This window comes from Gopherus flavomarginatus, chromosome 4 (genome assembly GCF_025201925.1).
Source record: "Gopherus flavomarginatus isolate rGopFla2 chromosome 4, rGopFla2.mat.asm, whole genome shotgun sequence".
NCBI classification, from domain to species: Eukaryota; Metazoa; Chordata; order Testudines; family Testudinidae; genus Gopherus; species Gopherus flavomarginatus.
In genome coordinates this window covers 117,295,584-117,315,845 of record NC_066620.1, presented here as the reverse complement: position 1 = coordinate 117,315,845, position 20,262 = coordinate 117,295,584, and the positions used below count along the sequence as shown (strand labels likewise).

Genomic DNA, 20,262 nt, shown 5'->3' with positions numbered 1-20,262 from the left:
TAAATCAAACAGCTATTTTTTTCCTTTCAGCCAGCTTGACTATGAAAGTAACTATTCATCCACAAGCATATTGTAGTTAAATATACTGCACTCCTGCTACGATTCTCTGCTAACAACGATCAGTGTCATAAAACTAAGATAGCAGTGAAATCGCAAGGGTCTGCTCTGCTGTTGACATATGTGCTGCTCCCAATTAAATAACAATTGGAATTACCAGCGTGCAATGATGGTAGGATAGAGCACTTCATTACTGACTAATAACCTATATTTCAATAGCATTCTTGATTTAAACCCACAAAAGGAAGGAAATGTAGTGCTTTAACCTCCTCTTCCTTGCCAACGTGCTCTGGTACCTAGCAGGCATTTTCTATCCAAATATGATTTTGTGAACTGGACAGCTATGTCTAAGCTTGCTGACCAGCTGCCTGAAGCTTCAAGGGAGGCATTTGGGGCATTTATTACCAAAGACTGCTTGGTGGGTAACACTTCTTTGCAGTCTGCACTAGATGTCGCAGATACTTTGGCCAGAGTGATGGCCTCGGTGGGAACCAAGGAAAAGGGCATCCTGGCTGCAGAATTCAGGCATTGACCCCAATGTACAACAGGCCATAGAAGATTTGCCCTTCGACGGCAGAATTCATTTTGTCGGACAAGACAGACGAGACTCTGGACTCCTCCAAGGACTCTAGAGCTACCCTATGGTCCGAGGGGGTGTATATGGTGGCAGTGCAGAGGTGCCCCTATAGTGGTCAACAGCAGCATCCTCTGTAGCTCACATTTGGGAAGACTTTCCCTCCCACAAGACAGCAGAACTACTGCAGAAAGGAGCACAGGTCCCAGAGGAGGACACATTCTGGTCCAGGTTTTGACCAGTTAACATGCCTTGCCCCGGCACCCCCCAAGCACCCATTTTTACTCCTTGGTCCAGAGCAGTGTTCCAGTCATTGTTCCCTTCTGCCTATCCCCTCTCTTTGCATACAGGCTGGCTTGCTTTTACAATGCTTGAGGCTCAATCACACAGAAAGCTCGGTCTTAAGCATCATCAGATCGGGCTATGCCATCTAGCTCCTCTCCACCTCCCTGCTCCCTCCAGGACCCCTCTCATGAGATATTGCTCCTCAAGCAGGTTCACTCTCTACAGGCTTTGGGGGCAGTGGAGAAGGTTCCACCAGAACACATGATGGGGGTGGGGGGTGTCACAACTTCTATTCCTGGTACTTTCTGGTGCCAAAATCCAAGGGAGGAGCAAGACCCATTCTCGACCTTTGTGGCTTCAACAAATATAGCAAATACATGAGGTGCTGAATAGTCACTCTATCAACTACCCTCCCCTGCATTGTCTCAGAATGACTGCTTTGTTGCTCTGGAACTTCAGGACGCTTTCATGTGATGATTTTGCCAAGCCACAGAAAATTCCTTCAGTTCATTGTAGTGAGTGACACTTCCAGTTTATGGTGCTTCCCTTCAGTGGTTCAGATACTTATCAACAATACCACCACGATGAAGTATATGAACAGGCAAGGGAGAGCACACACACTCCAGGAGGAAAACTGGTTGTGGCAGTTCTGCATCAAGGAGAGTGTGATCTCTGACAGCCAACCGCTTGCCCAGGGTCCAGAATCATCTCACAGACCAACTCATCAGGAATTTTCCCCTGAAACACGAGGGGTCTGTGAAGACAGGTGTTCTCTGGGTCATCTTCACAGTGTGGGGTATTCTGAAGATTGAGGGCCATGAGGGACAACAGAAAATGTTATCTGTTCTGTTCTTGAGTGGGCCACAGTCCAGGCTCCCTGTCTGACACTTTCCATCTCAGTCAGCTCTCCTGTATGCTTTTCCCCTGGATCCCAATCATCCCACAAGTCATTCTCAAGCTGAAGGCAGATTGAGCCAAGCTCATTCTCATTGCCCTGGTGTGCTTCTTCGACCTTCTAATGCTGACAGTTCAGCCTCCCATACCTCTTCCTCTCCATTCCAACGTACTCATACAGAATCGCAGTCACACTTTGCATCCTGCACTCAGCTCCCTGCATCTCACGGCATGGCTGCTTCATGGCTAAATGAGGAGGAAAAGCAGGGCCGTCAATGCCTGCATCTGTCAGCGAACCGTCGCCGCTGGAGACCAGTGCATCAAATAGGAGGATGAGGGCCAGGGCTGGGGGACTGGTATTGTGACAGAGATCGTTCCCACGGTGTGGCAGGTGAGGATCTGCGCCAAGAAGACGACCAGCAGGAGAGCAAACAGTGCCAGCGATACAATGTGCCTCCCCCTAGGCAAACCGCGTTGAGAGGGCAGAGACCACAATCATGGTACCAGTAATCTTGGGCAAGCCAGAGAGGAACTGGGCTGCAAAGCTGAAGATCTGTGATACGGAATTGGAAAGCGCTGCCTCGGTTCTGGGAATCAGCAGCGCTCAACTGCCCTCGGGGGGGTCCTGATATCTGGCTTGACCTCACAGGGAGCCTTTGCCGCTTCCTGTGGCACTGGTAGAGGCCTCTGCTCTCTAGGCGCTGGGACAGCTTGGGAAGGTGTCAGCCCTGCCACAAGTCTGGGTCCCATACCACTCCTGGGAGTCAGTGGCAGATTCTTTGGGGGCTACCAGCACCGACTGGGGAGGCACGATACCCCATGGCCTTTCTTGCCTGGTGCCAGGGAGTCATGCTTCTTGACACTCTTTTTGGGCACCAGTGATGGAGAGCGGTGCCAGGTGGAGCCCCGTGCTGGGGTGTGCTACACACCGAGGCTGAGGTACTGGGCTACAGTCCGGCTGGGAAGGCTCAGAAGCCGGGCAGAGAGCAGCTTTCATGACAAGGGCCTTCAGACAGATGTCATGCTCTTTCTGGGTCCTGGGTCAAAAGTTATTGCAAATGCAACACTTGTCTCCCCCAAGCACTTCAGGCAGCTGCTGTGGGGGTCCCTCACAGGCACAGGCCTGTTTCAGTCCAAGCAAAACTTAAATCCCGGAGATCGGTGCATGCCTTGCATGGGGCAAAGTCTCCAATGGAACTCTAACTTCTAACTACACTTACCAACTACTTAACACTAACAACTACTTACAAGACCCTAAGGCTGGACCTAGTCCTTGCTAGGCAAGGAAAAGATGCTTTGACTAACCACCACAGGAGGTAAGAAGGAACTGAGAGGGCCTAGGGCCAGCGGCACCTAATACACAAGCGCATGAGTGCTGCACTCAGGAGGGCACCACAGCCGACCCTACAGATACCACTAAGGCAAAAATCTCCAATGGCCGCGCACATAGGCATGCACACACTAGGAATGGAATGGACATGAGCAAGCACTTAAAGAAGAATATTAGCTTCTGTAAAGACATGAAACAAGGATGTGTATTCTGCTATTTTAATTTATGACATGGTGCCCAGTGCCTTGGATGGGTGCCTTTCTGTGTGTTCTTATAAATATACATACACAAAGCTCTTGCCAAAAAGGATGCTAATAAACATCTTGTTAAAGTGTGCGTTTGTAATGTCTAAATCATAGTCTAAGGGACCTGAGCCAGATACATTTATTAATATATAGAAATCAAATAAAAGCTAAAATAAATTATGATTTCTTAATTTTGCTATCATGATTTTTTAACCTTAAAGGCTGCACTACTGTTAGTTTTTGCATTTAAAACTTCTGTGGCATTCTTCCGCTTTACTCTGTGCTGGTTAGGCCTCAACTGGAGTATTGTGTCCAGTTCTGGGCACCGCATTTCAAGAAAGATGTAGAGAAATTGGAGAGGGTCCAGAGAAGAGCAACAAGAATGATTAAAGGTCTTGAGAACATGACCTATGAAGGAAGGCTGAAGGAATTGGGTTTGTTTAGTTTGGAAAAGAGAAGACTGAGAGGGGACATGATAGCAGTTTTCAGGTATCTAAAAGGGTGTCATCAGGAGGAGGGAGAAAACTTGTTCACCTTGGCCTCCAATGATGGAACAAGAAGCAATGGGCTTAAACTGCAGCAAGGGAGATTTAGGTTGGACATTAGGAAAAAGTTTCTAACTGTCAGGGTAGTTAAACACTGGAATAGATTGCCTAGGGAAGTTGTGGAATCTCCATCTCTGGAGATATTTAAGAGTAGGTTAGATAAATGTCTATTAGGGATGGTCTAGACAATATTTGGTCCTGCCATGAGGGCAGGTGACTGGACTCGATGACCTCTCGAGGTCTCTTCCAGTCCTAGAGTCTATGAATTAACCCTGGCAGATATGGGATGCCTCCTTCGGTGCCACTCGAGCTTTAGGTGTCAGCCAGCCGATTGTTCCCTGCAGCCTCAGTGCACGGAGACTGTGGAAAACCTCGGTGCTGCAGATCCCTCTCAACTTTGGAGAGAATGTAGCCGCATTGTTAGAAAATCTGGAGGCACCGTTTCCAAATTAATTCCCCCACCTCGGGTAATACCTGCTGATCCGGCACATAAATTATTATGCCAAATGATAAAAGAATTAAATTTGATTAAGAAAACCAAAAAATTGCGACCCGATGAATATAAATCTGAGGATGTTTCCACCGTCCTGTTTAGCATGATATGCAAGGCCCTCGATCTGTGTTCTGTCCTCCATGGAGGCACAATGTTTGCAGCTAAACAGGCAGCCCCAGGCTCTCCTAAAGGTAATAATGAGAAGAAGACAGAAAAGGTAGAGCCCATCACTACCCCCCCCCCACGTCCCTCTCGGAAAATTTTGCCACCCCCATATGAAGCTCCTAAAACTCCTCTGTATCCAGCTCTGCCAACAGCCCCAGAATTTGCAGAATCTGAAACCGTAGCAGAAGCTTTGCCTATTGCAATAACTAAAACTAAAATAGACGCACAAACAGGCAACACCACGCAGGTTTCTGAACTGCGAACACGTACTAAGGCCGAACTTAAAGAGTTTTTAAAGGAAACGCAAAGGAAAGCCGACGAGGCACCCATGGTTTGGGTCGGGCGGCTAGCCTTAGAACACGGAGCAGAATTGGTGGACCGCGAGGAGCCCAGCACCTTAGCCAAAACGGCCAATTGGGCACGAGGCTTCCCGGGTCACGCTTTATTAAATAATCGCATTTGGCCACTTACCACCCCGGCAGCTGCCATTTTAGCAATGCAAGGCAGTTTTAAAGGATTATATATCCCTCCGGGAACCTTAGTTACTCCACACGATCTAATATGGGCAATCGCAGGAGCTTCCATAGCCCTGTGGGATCCAATACAAAATCCACTTAATTTAACTGTTCAACAGCAATTGGTGGCCACACCCTTTATACACGTTACTGATCCCACCCAAATTCCTGTCTCAGCAGAGGCGGTTAATTTGGCATTAGAAGCTGCCCCTGGAGCTGACACCGGTGCCATGCTGCACTTGCATGCGGCCGTTCGCAGACCCATCTTAACGTTATTTGAAGTGGTTAGTAAAATTAAGTTGTTACTGCCACCCTCGCCTGTTGTTCTCCCAGTTGATTCACCACCAAAAAACCCTCCAAAAAGTCAGTTTAATCCCCAAAAATATCCCGAGCGAACTAAAGCTGAACGGGCACTATTCAGCTTCCTTCTTAACAAAGGGATCCCCAAGGAAGCCCTGCGTAAAATGTCAAACCAAGAGCAGCAAAATGTAGCTGAACAGCTAGGCTGGAAAAATTGGGAAGACTATGTTAGGACAAAAAACTAATAGGGCCGGATGCTGCCCGGCCCAAATTAAAGATCCCACCGATGAACGCCCATACGCCACCCTGTTAGTTAACGGTGACACCCCCACTTCCTTTTTATTAGACACTGGAGCTCAAGTTAGCGTTATTGAGCCCAACGTTCCCCACTGTCCTACTGGCTCCTTTATGTTTGTTCAAGGTCTCAATGCAGTACAAGAAAAACCCGTGGTTTGGGTTAAAATTGCCCACGGAAAATACGTAAGAAAAATAAAAGCCTTGTTGGGATCAAAAAATCTGCTAGGTGTCTCAGATATTAAAAAATTTAAACTGCATGATCAAATTCTGCAAGCCCTCCCTATAACCGTAGGCGATCATTCCCCCTATACCCCCAAAGTAGTTAACTCCCAGCCATGGAAATTTTCCCCTATTCCCACAATATCCGAAGGGCTTCCCCTTATTGAAGCTTTGCTCACTCAGCTTCTAGAAGAAAAAAAAACAGAAAGGGTCACTGCATCCACCTTTCTGTCCGCAGGTTGGGGTATTCCCAAGCCCGGCGATCCCTCTAAATATCGCCTTGTCATTGATTACAGACAAGCTAACAGCCGTGTAAAGCCTATCGCATTTTCAGCTCTGCCACCATTCCCGAAATACAGTGGCAACTAAGCGATGCAAGTAATCAGTGGGCATGTACGCTTGATTTAAAAGATATGTTTTACCAAATCCCACTCCAAGACACACAAGGAATCTTAAACTTTGCTTTTAAGGGCGTCCAATATAAATGGAAAGTTTGCCCACAGGGGTTCTGTAATTCTCCTGCACTTGCATCGTCCCATCTCAATATCACATTACAAAAGGTAAAACCCCTACAGGATGTGTACGTGCTAACCTATGTAGATGACATTGTCATTTGTGGGCCCAATCCACAAGCAGTTCAAAGTACCACCCAAATGATAATTGATGCATTAGAAGCAGATGGGTGGCAAATTAACAAAACAAAGAGCCACCTGCAGGCCAGCCAGCAATTCTCATTCTTGGGACTCCAATTCACTCCCACCACTCACACCCAAGCCCCAGCCAGTGTATTAGACTCTTGGACAGAAGCCCCTCCACGAGAGCTTCAGCAGCTATTAGGTCTCCTTAACTATCACCGCCAATATATCCCAGCACAGCTAATTTTTAACCTAGAAATCCTACAAAGCTCTCTCTCTTCTAAATGCTCCCGAGAAGTATGGAACGCATCAGCACAACAAAGGTTAGAGAAACTAGCTGGCTGGTTCGCCTCTAACCCCCACCTCGCCCGTTTTAATTTCCAAGAACCCCTCAACATTAAGTTGTTTATTACAAAACACCATGTAGGGTTCACTGTACTGCAACATGGTAATGCTATTTACAATTGGGCCTATCGCCTGTCTGGACCCCAATATAACTATGGTCTAGTAGGAAAAATGCTACTGGCTGCGTCCAGTGCGCGTCACTGGTCCCAACTCCCTATCCCAGGTACCCTGTCTGGACCACGTGTTCATTTAATCCCGTGGCTTACAAGTACCCCTCCACCCGAGTTTCATGGCACTACTCGCACCTGGCAGCTTCTCTGTTTCCAGGTTGAGGTAGCTTGGCAGGCATGGACCCTAACTCCCAGCGATAACATCTTAGCGCCCCCCCCCCCCTCCACCAACCATTATGCATTGAAGTAAAATATGATCCCTGGGTTGTGTCTGACGGGGGCACCTCACCATCCTCTAGGGCAGGAGTTCTTTGTTCCACATGTAATCACTTTAATGTGCAGTTGCTGCCCCCCTCCTGCTCCGCACAAGAATGCGAGGTGCAGGGCGTTCTTTTAGCTGCCCAACATGTTGCTAATGCCCACTCTGCCAACAAGCAAGTTGTTTTAGGTATCGATTCTCAATTTTGTTTAGACATTTTAATTGAGCAAGCCTCTCCTTCAGCTTTTGTTAAATTGTGGGACCAAATTTTTGCCCTAATTCGTAAATTCTCTCACCCTTGGTTCGTTACGCACTGTCCCTCCCATTGACCAGACTCTAACCCCCTGCATTCCAGTCTTGATCAAAGAATGAGAGAGGTCTCCCAAGTTCATATGGCAAATCCCGCCGTACAGGCAGACCCGCTGTTGCGCTGGCTCCACGAAGAATGAGGACACTTACCACCCACAAAATTGTACGGCCTGTTATCTAGCTTTTCTAACCAAAAGCCTGACGTTAGCCGCAGTCAGTGCAAGCTCATTGTTCAGTCCTGCTTGCAGTGTGTGCAGGTAAAAACTATGAATCGTCCCCGATATGAGCGCTCTGCATACGCTGCAGAACACTTTGCCCCAGGTAGTACATGGCAAATTGACTTAATAGGACCCTTGCCAGGTGCTCGTCGTTTTCCAAAAGCCTTAGTTACTGTCGATCTGGGGTCTCGACAAACCTTTTGTGTTCCTCTTAATAAAACCAATGCTGCTTCTGTCGCTGTGGCTCTTAAGCAAACAGCAGCTGCCTGGGGCACTCCCACTGAAGTCCAAGCAGATGGTGGACCACCCTTTACCAGCAAAAGCATTGAACAGCTCATTTTCGGATAGGGGGCTTCCCTTCACATCCATACTAAATATCATCCTCAAAGCAATGGTGTGGTAGAGCGAAAAATCGCAGTCCTTAAAACTATGTTGCGAACAGCAAACCCCAACCCTGATTTTAAAAACTGGATTTCATTTTTACCCCAGGTACTTATTGCACTCAACAAAAGTTACTCTCGCTGGCCTCACATTTCACCTACACCTAAGCCGCCTTGGTCCCCCATGTTTAACACCAGCCAACTGGTTTGGCTTACAGAACCCCAAGCCTCCGGCCATTGAAAACCTATAAAAACCACCATTCTACGGGCCGGCAAGTACCCTAACACCTACTTAGTGGCTACAACTACCCCCGGTAACAAGCTAGTTCATCATAACTGGCTCAGCAAATGTAGTTCTTAAAAAACAAACTAATGCCCCTGAGCAGGGTTCCTATTATTCTGTTTTACAGGTTATACTGCCCTTCCTCACAACATATTTGCCCATGGAACCCTTAGGAGAAGGTGGACTACAAACATGGTTCGCCGCCTACTGGGTGCAGGAGGTCAGTGGAAACCAGTCCCTGTCAGCGCTGAATCCAGAAGATTGTCTTGTTTGCTCTACTCAGTTCTCACCTAAATATCCATTACCCTTTCAATTTGTACCAATAGTTTATAATTTTTCATTTAATTGGTCTAATGTAAATTGTTCTTCCCCCTATGTGCAGTGGGCTGCTTCTAGTGTTTGGAATAATTGTTCTTCACAATTTAATTCTTATGTGTTTCCAGTTCTTAATGCTTCAGGTCGAAGTGATCATAGCTTTCCTTTAATTGAAAGTATTAGAGTTCCAGCATCTCATTGTTGAGATTCTGTTGGTAATAGTTTAACCCCAGCCCCTACTTGGGTGGGTACTTATTCTAATTGTTCTATGTGGAGTTTCTCTTATGCTAATACCTCCCTAACTAAACCCACTCTTACTTACACCTACCCCGCTCCCCTTAATTGTTCTTATCATCTTAATTATAATATTCTTTTTGGAACCTTTTATACCTCCATAACACATATGTATCTGTTCCATGCCCAGCATATGCATCATGCTGAGGCTGCATGTATCAATCGTGCATCCAGCTTTTTCTCCGTGAATAATAATAGGTGGAGCCATACCACAATTTCTTCCTTAAGACCTGGTCATTTTTGGATTTGTGGTAATGTCGCATTTGCTGTGCTTCCTCCCAACCCCCGGGGTATATGCACCATTGGCACCCTGTATCTACAGGGGGGAGGTATTTATACCTTGCCATCTAGCCACCGACACCATCGTAGTACCCGCTCGTTTTGGACTCGTTTGCAAACAGCAGCTTCCTCCCTCGCCTCCTCTGTTGTTAGTTTTAACCCTGTCGGTTATATGATGTTACGTGATCAAGTGCTGTTTCAATCCCTTGCTATTGAAATGCTTGCTAATACTACAGCAAAAGGCCTCTCCTTAGTTAATCAGCAGTTAAATTCCCTTGTTCAGTATAGTATTCAAAATAGATTAATGATTCAATATTTGTTACAATCTCCCTCATTTTGTACTAAATTTGCTGAAGTATATCCCGAGTTTGCTGATAAATGTTGTGTTTCTTTGCCTTCTATTTCTCCTAATTTGTCCTCAATTGTTAAAGACCTGCAAATGTTGAGCTCTACTGTCAAAGAGTCACGAGAGTCCTTCCAGTTTTGGTCATGGCTCGATTGGTTTGGCCTTGCGCCCTACAAATCCTATTTCCAATCCCTGTTTGTGTCCCTTCTGGTTGGGCTCGCTCTTCTCTGTCTCGGATGTACCTTCATTAAAGCCTGCATTCACAAGTTTGTTGCCTCGGCCTACATCGCTTCCACCCCCGAAGTGCATCCCCTCGTAGGTGGGAATGAGGAGTCGGACTCGGAAGTTTAGGTTTTCGGCCAAACTATTTTCGGCCAGGGCACGGGGGCATGTTAAGATAAGTTCCTGTCTGCATCCTAAAAGATTTGCCCATACCAGTATTGCCCTGGCCTCTTCCTTTGTCATTCAGTGTTAAACGCATTCTGAACTATATGCGTTTCCTCACCCTTTGGGGGCGAAGCCAGACTTTCAGGCACCTGCTCCCCTACTTGGTGTAAACTTTGCTTGTACCAATCAGAAACAAACACACACAGTTTTTGGGCCCCGTCCCCTATGACACTTCTATGATGTCATCGTGGGTATTTTAGGCTGGTCTGCCATGTGCAGGCAGAAGAGGAGAAAGAAAAACGAACCCTGTGTACCTTGTGCACACCCGTAACCGAGCCTGATCACCTCGAAGCCTCTCTCAGCTCACGTGTTTTAAGCAGAGTTTCTACGTTTGCCGGTCGTTATGAGTTGGTTTGTATTCGTAAGTATTGGTTATTACTAAATGCTGCATCCGTGTCTATAAATATTGTTTACTGCATCTTTGTTTATAAATATTGTTTGATAGTAAATACTTTAGCCATTGTATGTTTTAAGGTCCATTAACCCTATTAGTTAATCATACGCTGCTCCCCTACCCCTTGTAACTATCCCCAATAAAACTTTTAATTAATTAATTTTAGTTGTGTGCGTGCCTGCAGTTTGCATCATGACCCATACCCTCCTTGCATCCCTTACCTATTCAGTCTATTGCCACGTGCAGCCTGGTAAATAACAAGTCTGCATTTTTCTTTCGCCCCTAAAAGGACGTGGCAATCTACACAAAACTGCCACCTTCAAGTCTGTCTCTGAGTGGTTAGAGAGGCTGAAGTGTTCTCCCACTGGTTTTTGAATGTTATGATTCTTGATGTCAGATTTGTGTCCATTTATTCTTTTGCGTAGAGACTGTCTCTTCCCTTCCCTTCCCCCCCACCCCCTCACGTATTTTTGCTAGGGTTTGCTGGCCCTGCTCAGTCACATGGTGCCTCAGGCTCCCTCCCTGCATGGCGGTTGCTGGTCCCTGCAAGTTGGACTCTGCGGATGTTGCAAGAGGCAGCAGCAAACAGCTGGGAGCCTTTGCTGCTGTCTCTCCCCGTGTAGCTAAAGCAGCAGCCCTTCCCTGCAGCTCCCAACTGCTTGCTGCTGCCTCTCCAAGTGGAGCTAACACCAGGGAGCTGCAGGGAGGGGCCACTGAGGGCAAGGGGGGACATGCCTCATGCTGTTGGGGGGAGTGAACCTTTAAATTGTGCCCCCCACTCTCAGCAGGCATCAGTCATCTCTGCAGAAACCCCTAACCCCACCATCCCGCCACAGTTTAGAAGCCCCAACTGCTTCTCCCTTGGCCCAAAGAGCACCACTCATGCACAGCTAGCTCCAAGTAGGGTGAGGCTACTCCTACTTCTGCATGTGGTGTCTTACTGCCACCGTAGAGCCAAGGGTACATATTTCCCATTCACGTTATTTATGGACTAACTTTCCCTTCTAACAGGAACCAGAAAACTTACTTTTATTTGCACTATTTGGATTTCATCACATCTATTTTCAGCCGAAGATTTCTTTGTTTGTCCTCGCCTGTGACCAAACTTGCATTTGTTCCTTATAACCTGCTCATCATCTTCAATTGGTCTCCGCACATATTTGAAGCGATCTTTAAGGGCTCGTTTCCATAGCAACTGCATAAAAAAACCCACCATCATTAGAATCCATCAGGAGTTTGCGCCACTCTCTCAAAGCAGGTCATTATCTACTATTTCTAGACAAAGGAAAAACTGACAAGGATGGGTACAAATTTTTAGCAAGCTTCTTTAACTGCACCTACAGTTTATATACTTAGGTACCTAAACCCAATATGCAGAGGCTGTCCCGAAGAAAAGCAGGCAATTACAGTATGGGCCAGAAAACAGACAAGCTGCAGTTTGAATGCCACTCTGTCATATCTGCCTCCTAATATCACCAATGTCCATCAATTTAGTATTTTGTAGCTTTATATGACCTAGCAGCATAAGAGAGAAAAAATGACTGTATGTTAAAAGATGGTGAAAGTTACTCATTGAAGCTCTTTGCTGTTTACTTGTGTTTAATCCCAAATCTACTGCCCCAACTCAAGTTTCCCTGGAAATAGCTGTGGTGTACTGGCTTCTACAAGATGGTAACATAAAACTTCATATTTGAAGCATACCAAAATGTGGAGAAAACACCTGATTTTTCATTTGATATAGTCAAGACCCAGCTTGGAGCAGTCGTATCTTACTGAGGCTCTCTCTCTTTTAATTTACAAGCACTTCCTTTAGAATGAATTAGTTAACTATACAAGTTGTTTTTGCCTCAATGAGACTCCCCACTCCATCACCCCAAATACTTAGCATAGAAGGAGGAAGTCCCAGTGGAAGTTCTGTCTCCACTTGCTGTTCTTAAAGACAGCTATTCTAAATAAGTTCCTATACCACTCCCAATACTGGGGTATCTGAGCAGCACCTGAAAAGTGGCAAACCCAAGACAATGATGCTAATTTTGACAACTGGATCAATGACTCAGTTTGTAAATCCTTCCTGCAAGAGTTGCTGTTTATCGTATTATTCACATTTCTGCAATAAAAGGTTACAAAATTGAGCAAGTATTAAATTGGCTGAAAGGAGAGATGCTCCAGGAGTCACTCAAATGTATAAAATTGATACACAAATAAGTCTCCCTATTTTCAGCACCGCTTCCCGCAGTTACAAAGTATCAGATTATTCTTATTTTCTGAGACGTAGGAACACCACCAAAATAAATAAAGCCTGTAGAATTAGGATTAGGATAAATAAAGCCAGAAGAAGGATTGTCTCGTGGTTAGGTCACTCACTCAGAGCATGGGAGACCTGGGTTCAAGTCCCTGGTTTGCCTCAGACTTTGGTAAGTCACTTAACCTCTCTATGCCTCATTTCCCCATCTATAAAATGGGCCTAGACTTGAGGTGGTTGGCAGTCTAGGTACCAAAGCCCTACCTAAACTTGGCACTGGAAACAGGAGGAGATGATGATGTAGCTCTACACATCCCACAGAACAGCACTTGCTTCTGAACTTTTAAACCTTGTGCCAACATGGGTCCATGATTAACCAGTCCAGGCACGAGGAGCCATTTTCACAAGGAAACTTTGGCGTGGCAACACTCTGTGTCCCAGTTCCTACAAAATCACTGGGATTCACAAAGCTAGAGTTCGGCACTAAGATCCCTATACAATGAGTAGAGACAGATAGTGCCTCTGGATGGGATTCACAAAAACAGCATGGTAGGTGGCTCCCAGTCTAGGCTATCCAATGGGAGATACTGAAGCTAAGAGTGTGTCCAAAGCCCTGCTCCTCTAAGGGTGTTCAATGCCTCTCTCTGCTTGGGATTCTCAGCTTCAAACCCTCTTTTGGCATTAGCTGCCAATGCTGTTTTTCAAAGAGCCAGGGGAAGGGGCAGACCTTCCGCATAACTTTTAGCTCAGCGACTAGGATACTCACCTGGGATGTGGGAGACTCCCCAGCCCAAGTCTCCCCCTGCCTAATGAGAAGGGAGTTGAACACAGATCTGTCGCTTCTCAGGTGAGCACCCTAGCCACTGGGCTATGGGATATTCTGATGTGGGTTACCCTCTCCTGTTAAAGCTAATCCACTTGAATAAACAATTTAAAAAATTCATGGGAGCAAGGGGACTGGATTCTGTATCTCACATCTAACTACCATGCTACAGAGTCAATTCTGACGCTCGCTCATTTTCTCTGGCCAATGACTCTTTCATTATTAATTCACAGTGGAATAGCTTCAATGGAGGAAGATGAAGGGATCCCACATCAAAACATCCTATAACTCAGTGATTAGGGTACACCCCTGACAGGTAAGAGATACCTATTCAAATCCTTTCTCCTCATCAGACACAGATGGAACTTGACAGGGGATCTTCCACATCCCAAGTGAGTGATCTAACCACTGGGCTATAAATTATGAGCAAGGTGTCCCCTGGCTGTTTTCTGCAGGTTCATGTATGTAGCCTGATCTCCTAGGTGACATCTGAGCACATGTACCAGATTGGGCCCTTCAGGCAAGTGAATACCTATCTTTCCCTGGTTTGTGCATCACTCTGTGGCTTAGGCACCTACACACCTAGAGTGAGACAGCAGTGCTCATGTGTAACACTGACAGGCCTCTGTTGCCAGCAGGCAGGATCAAACCGGGGACCTCTGGAGCTTAGTGCATGACCCTCTACTGCATGAGCTACAAGCCAACTGGCTTTTAGCTAAGGCTGTAGAGCAGACTCATGAATCTCTAAGTGGTCTTGGTGCCATTATCAAGACTTCATCAACCTGAAACACTCATTTCTATCTGAACTTACATACTATAATTACAAGGAAAACCTCACTGTTTGTCTAGATGAACAACTAGACTGCAGCAAATTGCATTAATGCACTTTGAGCCAGTCTCGTTTCAAAGAAGACTAGACTGAAGTACTCTAACAAACTGTTGATGTGCATCAGCAGGGTGCACACGGTAGATTCACATCTCAGCTTGCAACGATCTAACTGTTCATGTAGACAAGCTCTAAAACAGACCAGGCGAGGAGGCAAAGGGGGCATTTGCCCAGGGGCCTGGGTAATTTAAAAGGATTCGGGGGCCCCAGCCACTGCCGGATTCGTCACTCTGTCCTGGGCCCTGCCACCCCCCAAGGGACGGCCCTGGCCACCGGAATTGCTGTCAGTAGGCCTGCTCTAAGATTACTAGCACAGAAAGACTGGAGAATTCTTTTTCTTTGGTTTGTTTCCTCTGTGCACCTAACAGCACCCCAAATACAATCAATTGTTTTCTCCTGGTTGTGGGTCTTTCACACAGGCACAGGAGAGAGAAAGACTTTTTTAAAAAATAGGAAAGTAATTGTAAACCATAGGCATTGGCAGGGGAGAGTATTTGAGGGCCAAGATCGTACCCAATAGTACAGTTCACTGAGCTGGCAGAAAAAAGGGACCCCTTTTCCATGAAAATGTTCATATTTCTGAGAAAAAGTTTAGTCTTGAAGAGGAACAAAATAACAACATTTTCATGGGAACAAATATAAAGAAAATTCTATTTCAGGAGAAATGAGATTAAATCTTTAGGCCTTATTGCTGTCCTCAGAGAAGGGCCCTGTCCATTTCACAAGCCAGAAAGGCAGAGAGCCTGTGTGCTCTGCCAAACACTCCCCTCCCTCACCCCATCCCGATCTAGGAGCCAGAGAGGTGCTGCCCACTCCCAGAAAGTGAAGAGGCAGAGTGGCCTGGATTTCTGCCGCTCTGTTCAGGGGAGGGGGGAGAAAGAGAGAAGGGGAGGTAGATGCAGCATGTTTCTCTATCTTCCAGAGCCACTGGAGACAGGGAAATCTGCCTGTTTTGACAAGACTTCCATTGAATCTACTTTTATTTCATTTTTTAAACGGCCTCCACTCCAAGCTGTCCCTTTAACATGTTTCTAAACGACGACATAACTATAAAGCCCAAACATGAAATCACATTTCTGAAACACTTTACTGAAATATAATGTCCTCTGCCTACCTGTCTAGTCCCAAGACCATCATGACCATATGAACCTAAGTGCTAATTTCAACTAAGATAGTTTTACATTCACTTCTGGCACTTACCAAATACCACAAGAGTTCCTTGATTTATTCTAAATACCACAAGAGTTTCCTTGTACCATGTTTCATCTCATACCTTTCTCCAGTTGAGGAATTTGGAAGGTTTTGTTGCCAGTGAAATAATCTTTTTCATAATTGTCATCTTTTCCTGATTCTATGGAGGCATCTAGTCTAGAGACAGTATACAGACTAGGGCAACCTAAAGGCACAATAGGTATGCGCTGAGCAATCACTTGGCCCCCGTCTCTGTGAATAAGTGGACAATGAATCTAAGTGAAGTGGACTGTAATTGAACAGTAGAATATCATACCCTTATGCAACTCAACAAGAATCAGATTCTGATTCACATTTTCCTCGGTAGATGTGTCTTTGCTGGCAACCAGATGAAACGTGTTTTCTGAAGTGACTGAATATTCTCTCTTCATCTCCCATGTTTACAATGGGAAATTGTTCTGTTTTCTCAGAGAAGTGAGTCATCAATAATATTTTTAGGTCCTCAATAGAGTGATGCACTTGATGCTTGTAGAAGAGAATTTTGCGTAATGTTCTTGTGCTACATGGAAATTTTCCAGTGCAAGCCAATTTTAATGCAGTACAATACTCTCACAGCCAAACTTTCAGAGGGTCGCTTTATTATGCTCGAGCTGGTTAAGACAGTATAGTTAAGGCTGAGGTAGAAATGGTTGCTGTAACATGAGTTTACAAGTGTTTTGTTAATGGTAGATCCCATCAGAGAAAAGCTGTGTAGTCACACAAGCACATCAGGCGCACACAGTGTAAAGCCAACTAAGGCCTGGTCTACACTAGGCATTTATACTGATTTTAGCAGCGTTAAACCGATTTAACGCTGCACCCATCCATACAACGAGGCCCTTTATATCGATATAAAGGGCTCTTTAAACCGATTTCTGTACTCCTCCCTGACGAGAGGAGTAGCGCTGAAATCGGTATTACCATATCGGATTAGGGTTAGTGTGGCCACAAATCGACAGTATTGGCCTCCGGGCAGTATCCCACAGTGCACCACTGTGACTGCTCTGGACAGCAATCTCAGCTCGGATGCAGTGGCCAGGTAGACAGGAAAAGCCCTGCGAACTTTTGAATTTCATTTCCTGTTTGCCCAGCGTGGAGCTCTGATCAGCACGGGTGGCAATGCAGTCCCAAATCCAAAAAGAGCTCCAGCATGGATCGTATGGGAGATACTGGATCTGATCGCTGTATGGGGAGACAAATCTGTTCTATCAGAGCTCCGTTACAGAAGATGAAATGCCAAAGCATTTGAAAAAAATCTCCAAGCTGTGATGCAGAGTCCACAGCACAGTGCTGTGTGACAAGCGTAACGGCAAGCCAAAGAATCAAATGGATGCAAATGGAGGAAGGGAGGGGGGACTGAGGACTCCAGCTATCCCACAGTCCCCGCAGTCTCCAAAAAGCATTTGCATTTTAGCAAGCTTCTTTAACTGCACCTACAGTTTATATACTTAGGTACCTAAACCCAATATGCAGAGGCTGTCCCGAAGAAAAGCAGGCAATTGCAGTACGGGCCAGAAAACAGACAAGCTGCAGTTTGAATGCCACTCTGTCATATTTGCCTCCTAATATCACCAATGTCCATCAATTTAGTATTTTGCATTCTTGGCTGAGCTCCCAATGCCTGTAGGGTCAAACACGTTGTCCAGGGTGGTTCAGGGTATATATCGTCAATTTACTCCCCCTCCCCGCCCCCCGTGAAAGAAAAGGGAAAAAAATCGTTTGCTGACTTTTTTCAATGTCACCGTATGTCTACTGCATGCTGCTGGTAGACACGGTGCTGGGGCAATGAACAGCAACATCCTCTCCCCTCCCTTCCCCGGTGGCAGACGGTACAGTGCAGTAGGACTGGTAATGTGCTCGTCATCAGCCCGTGAGTGCTCCTGGCTGGCCTCAGGTGAGGTTGGCCAGGGGCGCCTGGGTAAAAATAGGAATGACTCCCGGTTATTCCCGGCAGATGGTACAAAACGGCTGGTAACCGTCCTCATCATAGCTGAAGTCCATCAGCCCACCCCCACCCCCCTTCATGTCTAAAGAAAAGATTCTGTACTGCCTGGACTATCATAGCAGCTGGAGGCTGCCTCCCCCTCATTTTATCTCACTAAAAAGTCAGTGTTGCTTATTCCTGCATTCTTTATTACTTCATCACACAAATGGGGGGACCCTACAATGGTAGCCCAGAAGGGTTGGGGGAGGAGGGAAGCAACGGGTGGAGTTGTTGCATGGACACCCCCTAGAATGGCATGCAGCTCATCATTTCTGTGGGATCTGACACGGAGCGGCTGTGCTCTCTGGTTCTCTGATACACTGGTTCTCTAGTACACTTGCCCCATATTCTAGGCAGGACTGACTCTCTTTAGATACAACATAAAGGAGGAAATGACCCGGGAGGTCATTCCCATTTTTGTCTTTGCGCCCGCAGCCAACCTCAGCGAAGGTCAGCCAGGAGCACCCATGACAGCAGCAGATGGTACAGAACAACTGATAACCGTCATCTCATCGCCAATTTACAATGGCACAGCAGACGGTACTAAACAACTGGTAACCATCTCTGCTACCTTGCAAAGGCAAATGAATGCTGCTGTGTAGCGCCTCTGTTAGCGGCATCCAGTACACATACGGCGACAGTGACAAAAGGCAAAACAGGTTCCATGGTTGTCATGCTATGGCGTCTGCCAGGGCAATCCAGGGAAAAAGGGCACGAAATGATTGTCTGCCATTGCTTTCACGGAGGAAGGAATGACTGACGACATTTACCCAGAATCACCCGCGACACTGTTTTTGCACCATCATGCATTGGGATCTCAACCCAGAATTCCAATGGGCGGGGGCGACTGCGGGAACTATGGGATAGCTACGGGATAGCTACCCACAGTGCAACGCTCCAGAAATCGACGCTAGCCTCGGTACATGGATGCACACCACCGAATTATTGTGCTGTGTGTGGACATGTGCATTCGACTTTATACAATCTGTTTTACAAAACCAGTTCATGTAAAATTGGAATAATCCTGCAGTGTAGACGTACCCTAAGTAATTTGGTACCTAAACATTAACAGACTATATATTTTCTTGCTTTCTTCAGGCATGCTGATCTGCTTCTAAATGCTCCCACCGCCCCACCAACCCTGAGCTGCTGGCAGCCTCCCTCTTCCCCTCAGCAAGGATCCATTCCCCCATGTCTCCATTTCTCCCTAATAGCCCTCTGCCTCCACATGCCCTCTGTTACTACAGGTAATAGAACCATTTTATCAATTTCTATCCCCTTTCCCACAGGTCAGGTCACAACTGGAATAGGTCCCAATTACTACACCATCTCTTCCAGAGACCCATTTCCCCATGATGCCATACCAGAGATCAGGTAATGAGGAAGGGCTGCCAGGAACAGGCAGGTAAGGAGAAGGGTGCTCAAGAAAAGTCAGGGGACAATCACTAACACTTCTTGCCTTTTCCACCCAATAAACCTCCTGTGGTCCTACTCCTATAATCCACAGAGAACCACTGGAGAATTTTAAGACGAGACCTGAAGTTGGGTGGGGGGAGGAGGAACTCGGAGCTCATTCACCCTTTTCCTATGGGCTACCTCCGATGTGGTGGTAGCAATTACAGTGGCATATAAACACACACACATATCCTCTTGTTCACAACTTTCAGGTACTCAGGGCTGCAGAAACTTTAGGAGGGCTCAGGGCTTCATGAGCTTTAGGAAGGTGCACCGGGCCTCTCATGAGCTGTTCGATGGTAGAATTATTTTTTTCCAGTTGATAAGATCCCACCAATGAAGCTTATGAATGTAGTCTTTAAGGGTATGTCTACACTACAAAATTATGTCAACCTAACTTACATCGACAGACAGCCTCTGCAGTAGTTAAATCACTTTTGCATGTCCACACTACCCTCCATGTGTTGGCAGTGCATGTGCTCACCAGGAGAGCTTGCACCAACTTAACTGTCAGTGTGTGGCATTATGGGATGGCTTCTGAAATGCAGAAACAGTTGATGTAAGCAACACAGTGTCTATATTGACACTGCATCAATTTAACTACGTCGACCAAAGTGCTACACCTCTCGTGGAGGTGGAGTTAATAAGTTGGTGTAGCGGGCGAGTTACGTTGGCAGGAGCAACATTTTAGCATAGATGCTTACAGAGTTAGGTCAATGTAAGCTGCCTTACCTCGATCCTAACTCTGTAGTGTAGACCAGGGCTAAGTAACCGACTGGGGGCTGGGCATCAGATCTCAGCTAAGGGAATCTAGTAAACTAAGTTTCATTTCTCACCTGAAAAGTGGCAAACAAGAAACCCAGTAAAGAACTTTCCCAGCTCTGGTGAACACCTTTATCTTTAGGTTATAATTTAGGAACCATTTGTCTAATTCACTTCAGATTTGGTAGAAAAATATCTACCTTGGCCCTCATTCTAACTTTTCTACTTTCAGGCCAATATTACCTTTTTTGGCTAATTTTGGGAGAAGATGTGTGACACTGGCAGAC

General features: G+C 46.2%; 1 protein-coding gene across 1 annotated transcript in view; it reads right to left on the bottom strand.

Annotated features, from left to right (window-relative positions):
* Window positions 1-20,262, bottom strand: part of SAMD3 (sterile alpha motif domain containing 3) — a 91,877-nt gene that overhangs the window by 12,509 nt on the left and 59,106 nt on the right. The window contains exon 7 of the mRNA XM_050949681.1: window positions 11,621-11,788. Coding sequence (XP_050805638.1) covers window positions 11,621-11,788 — 168 coding nt within the window. The remainder of the gene's footprint in view (window positions 1-11,620; window positions 11,789-20,262) is intronic.